Below are 4587 nucleotides of genomic sequence, written 5' to 3' on the forward strand. Positions count from 1 at the left end.
AAACACAAAAGTGCCTTTGCAGGCTAATAACTGGTACTCTTTCAAATGAATATATTTTTTTAAATATGATTAGTCCATTATTTATAGGGACTAGGGGAGGAAAGCAGAAAGGCCGATATAGGCCACCTAGGAATTTTTCCTATTTAACTTGAAAGTGCTGTTTCAAGCAGGAATAGAGCCATCTACATTTTGGCTTTGTGGGAAGAACAATTGCCTCCCCACCCCGCCCCATTTTTCCAAAGATGCTGCATAGCGTGTTAAGAGTTTGGTACTCACACTGTTCGCTTCTGCTTAGAATGACTGGATGCTTGTCTACCTAGCTGGTCTTTGCAGGATAGCATCTCTTGGGGAAGACCTCCCTGAACAGTTCCACACCTGCTTCTCCTTCCCCGGTGCCATTCATCGCATGCACCCAGGTTTGTGTGTGATTTCCAAGTGCGAGTGACCGCTTCTGTGAAGTCAGACAATGGGATTGCTCGCTCAGATTTGTGACGCTTGACCTTGGCATTTGTACTGGTTTAATGGCTGCTACCATGGACTGGAGGGAGGGAGGCAGGGAGGAAAGCAGGAAGAAGGAAGGAGATGAGGAGGAGTGAGGGAGACATGAGAGAGGGAGAGGAATACAGGGGGAGGAAGGAGAAAAGCATAATTGCTCACTGCTCAACTGCTAACCAATACTGGTGGTTGTAAGCCATCGGCCGCTCCCCAGCAGACAGGTGTAGCAGCTGCTTCTGGATGGATTATAGCGTTGGAAGCCCTATGGGGCAGTTCTACTCTGCCCTAAAGGGTCACCAGGATGGTGGTCATGGCATTGGGACACAAGGCACACCCTGGCAACAGGTCTCAGAAGTGGAAGTGGCTTCAAAAAGTTTGTTGAAAAATCCCACCATCTTTTAATTCGTTCATTGGCTCAGCGGTAACTATGCACTGAGACTCCAATGACTACGCCCTTTCTTCCACAGCTCCCCAGGGTAGCTTTAAATGACCAAATTTTAGGGTTAGTAGTTCACTGCAAACCATTTGCAGCAGCCAGGGGCCATCAAATGGATGCAGATGTATGCTTCTAAGAATCTTGTCAAAACATCTCCTGTGGTATGTTGAGAAATAGCCATCATCTGTATTGCACGTCTTTGAGTAAACGGGCAGCCGTTGCTTATGACAACCTTCAAGTCAGTACATATTTGTAGTCCCTCTTTTTCACCCAAACTCTCTGACATCTAGTCAATGCTGACTCACAGCGACCCTTCTAGAACAGGGTAGCTCCCGTAGGTTTCCAAGCCTGTAACTCTTTACAGAAATAGAAAGCCTTGTCTCCTCCCCTCCCACAGAGGGCAATCTAGTGGTTTCGAACTCCTGACCTTTCGGTGAACAGCCCAATGTGTAACCAATACGCCGCCAGGACTTCTCAGTACATCCTTAAGGAGACATAAAGTAGAAGAGCAGCACCAAGTGGTTTTCTGAAGTCCTAAAATACAGGTATCCTAAAAAGAATAAGAATAAAATAAAACACAGGTACCGGCATATGGTGTGTGTTCTGCAAACTTTTGGTACCGGCATATGGTGTGTGTTCTGCAAACTTTCCCTCTTGGTGCACTATTCCTATTTGAGAGTCTCCCTCCATTGCCATCTTCCCAGTACCGAGACATAACCTGAGAAGTTTGGCTTGGGGAAACGGAGAGGGAATTAGCCTCCCTCATCTCAAGCCGTCTATATTTTCTCTGATTGCAAAGGTGTTGTCGAGAAATTGTCTGGAAGGGATCAAACCTCTCGTCAGGCGGATGTATGCTAGCATCCCTGAGTCCTTCTTCCAGAGAGCGCGACTGCCCCCTAGGATGCATTTACCAGCGCTTTGGTGACGCTCGGCCACCAGGGAGTAAGCGGGAAGGGGCCGGATTCCTCCCGGGAGGAGGACTATCTGGACCAAAGAGAGAGGCTGGCGACGGGAAGGAAGCACAGATCAAGCGTTTGAATAGCAGACACCGGGCCACTGAAGTCGGCGCAGTCTAGAGGCGCGCGCGCATCACTCACCGCTTCCCCGCCCAGCCCCCAAATACACCCCGCCGCCGTGTGTCACCTTCCTGTTCGGAAGTCTTAATAGGTTGCTGGGACAGAACAGGGGGCGCCTGCTCCACCCATCAGGTATCCGGTTGGATGAAAAGCCAGTCTCAACAACTTGATTCTCCTTGTTAAATGATAAGTTTAGCTTACCTTCCGTCTCCAGGGCGGAGCCGCGGGGGAGGGGCAGGGGGAGCAATCAGACGCGCCTTTTGGGTTCCGACCACAAATCACACGGTTGTGCCTCTTCCCCCTTCCACTTCCAGCCCTCTACCTCAAGTTCCCTGTGCCTCCCGGAAAACAGAGCCTGCTGCATGTGTATTGCGTTTTGTTTTTCTCCTGGGATGATTTGTGAATCAGTCAAGTTGCATTTCTTGTGTGTCTTGCCCCAGGTGTAATAAACCCAGGACGCTGATGACTGTAATTTTCTGGGTGATGTTGCAATGGGGGGAAGGGGAGATAAACGGCCCAGTGTTGAACTTTGCAGCTTGATCCTTTCCCGAAGGTAACCGCATGTATATAAAGGACGTTCATGGCAGCCGGACCGGCCGCCTCCAGCTCCCAGCTACACGGGTTCAGAGCTCCAAGTCTCAGCAGAGGCACCGAGCTCGGGGCCTCCCCCGCCAAACCGAATCCTACCTCTAACCACCAGAAAAGCCATCTTTAACTACTCTCACTGATACCCTGGGTGACGTGAAGGATGAAAGAGGAGGCCATAAAGTCCTCTCTGAGAGGTTTGTCTGCCTGAATTACTGTCATTGGAAGGGGGTAGTAATGCAAAGATGCTTCCAGAAGATTTGGGGTGGCAGACTTGAGGAAATAAGACCACAGGCGCTGGGGTGCACGGGAGGGGGGGAGGGTTCTGGGCCAGAATGTTTCTTAGTTAAATATTTTAAACAGAACTTGATGCGCAGGTTGGTGCTCTGGGGAGAGTCTGCGCCAAAGTCTTTTTCTTAAGAAAAGGAACCTGGTGAGCGAACCGGGCAAGATGCTTGAATGGTCGTAGAACATGTGATATGGAGGGCATAGGGAAATCACAAAGTCTTATTCAATGCAAATTCCATGCAGGAGGAAGCCCAAGGGTGCTGGCGACTGTGAGCTGGAATTCCCTAACCCTTACTTTGAGTTGGCAATAGCTGCTTTCAAAAGATTAGGTTCTGAGCAAAGCAAGAAGCAATGGAGGCTGGAGATATTAGGGCAAGTAAGGTGGTCCCTACCAAGTAAAGGTCTGCCTGGGACTTAGGAAACCCCGCTTCACATGTAATTCTGGCTTGATGGTTAGCATTTCTGAGTGTTTGCGGCCCAGTGGCCAGCCCTAAAATGGCAGGGGTCACAGCAGGTAGGGGTCACGGGGGCAGCCATCACAGACAGCACCAGCAAGCGCCAGGTGCCAGGCCCAGCGAATCGCAGTAACCTGGACCAGCTGTTCCCTAGCTCCTGGCCCCGCGCGGGGCGCAGCGTTTCCAGACCCACGCTGGCGCGGGTGCCCGGGCCGGCGGTCAGACAGCACCTCCCCGCAGCCAGGTTACTGGAAGGCAGGCGAGTTCCCTGGCCGGCCGGCGGCGGCGCCGCCAAGCTCCCTCCCTCCTCTGGTTTCTGGAGCAGCTACCCTTCTCTTCTTTTGTGAGCCAACTGGTCCCAGTTTGCATGGGGCGAGCGTGAGCGAGTGAATGCTACAACTGGAAGCAGACTCCTGGGTCAGCGCTGAAATAAACCCAAGCAGGGACCGGCGAGAAAAGGATGAACCGAAGCGCTGTGGGATAAAGTAAAGTGGTTCTGCAGGAGTTTGGGGTTTTTTGGATGGAGGCGGCCCAGAGCAAGCTGGGCTGCAAGGGTGGCCCTGGTGCCAAGCCCTGCAAGGCCCGCACCCCCGGTCACGCCAGGTCCTCCGGGCAAATGCAGGGCTCCCTCACTTGCCACTTCCTCACGTGTTCTTGGCATGGCAGGGATTAAAAATGCAAGGAGGAAAAAAAAAATCACACGCGGAAAGGACAGAATGTTCTCAGAGGTTAGTAGAGAGGAAAAAAAGTGAAATGCAGATTGGACCTCTTTCCCCCACCCCCACCCCTCCTTTTAGTGCAGACGCGAATTTTCTTTCCGCCCCCTCCCCTCCACATTCCTGACCTCCCCCCTACCCCCTTCCCTCTTTCTTTCCTTCCTTCCTCCTCTTCCAAGTTCTGGGATTTTTCAGCCTTGGCTTTGGCCAAAAGCACAAAAAGGCGTTTTCGGAAGCGACTCGGCCGTGCACAAGGGTCATTTGTTTGTTTTGGGACTTGGGGCAGGAAATCTCGCTGGGCCTGAGTCACGGCGGCTCCTTCAAGGAAACGTCAGTGTTCTCTGGGTACTCCCGCTCGCCCACCCCGCGCCCGGAGTCCGGGACCATGGGGGAGATGCAGGGAGCGCTGGCCCGGGCCCGACTGGAGTCCCTGCTCCGGCCCCGCCACAAAAAGCGGGCCGAGGCGCAGAAAAGGAGCGAGTCCTTCCTGCTGAGCGGACTCGGTAAGCGCGCGGCCCCCACGAGGTGCCCCGCGG

At 52.7% G+C, this 4587-nt stretch overlaps 1 protein-coding gene across 2 annotated transcripts in view; it reads left to right on the top strand.

Moving 5' to 3' along the window:
• SGK1 (serum/glucocorticoid regulated kinase 1) overlaps positions 1–4587 on the top strand; it is a 133903-nt gene that overhangs the window by 122376 nt on the left and 6940 nt on the right. Inside the window, exon 1 of one of the 2 annotated variants that reach the window (XM_004701985.2) lies at positions 4408–4554. The exons of the other annotated variant lie outside the window; for it this stretch is intronic. Coding sequence (XP_004702042.1) covers positions 4437–4554 — 118 coding nt within the window. The 5' untranslated portion in view covers positions 4408–4436. Of the gene's footprint in view, positions 1–4407; positions 4555–4587 lie in introns of those variants that run through there. 2 annotated transcript variants of the gene reach the window in all.

Source organism: Echinops telfairi, unplaced genomic scaffold, assembly GCF_000313985.2.
Source record: "Echinops telfairi isolate 266 unplaced genomic scaffold, ASM31398v2 ScPeMD7_3533;HRSCAF=4204_0, whole genome shotgun sequence".
Taxonomy (NCBI): Eukaryota; Metazoa; Chordata; class Mammalia; order Afrosoricida; family Tenrecidae; genus Echinops; species Echinops telfairi.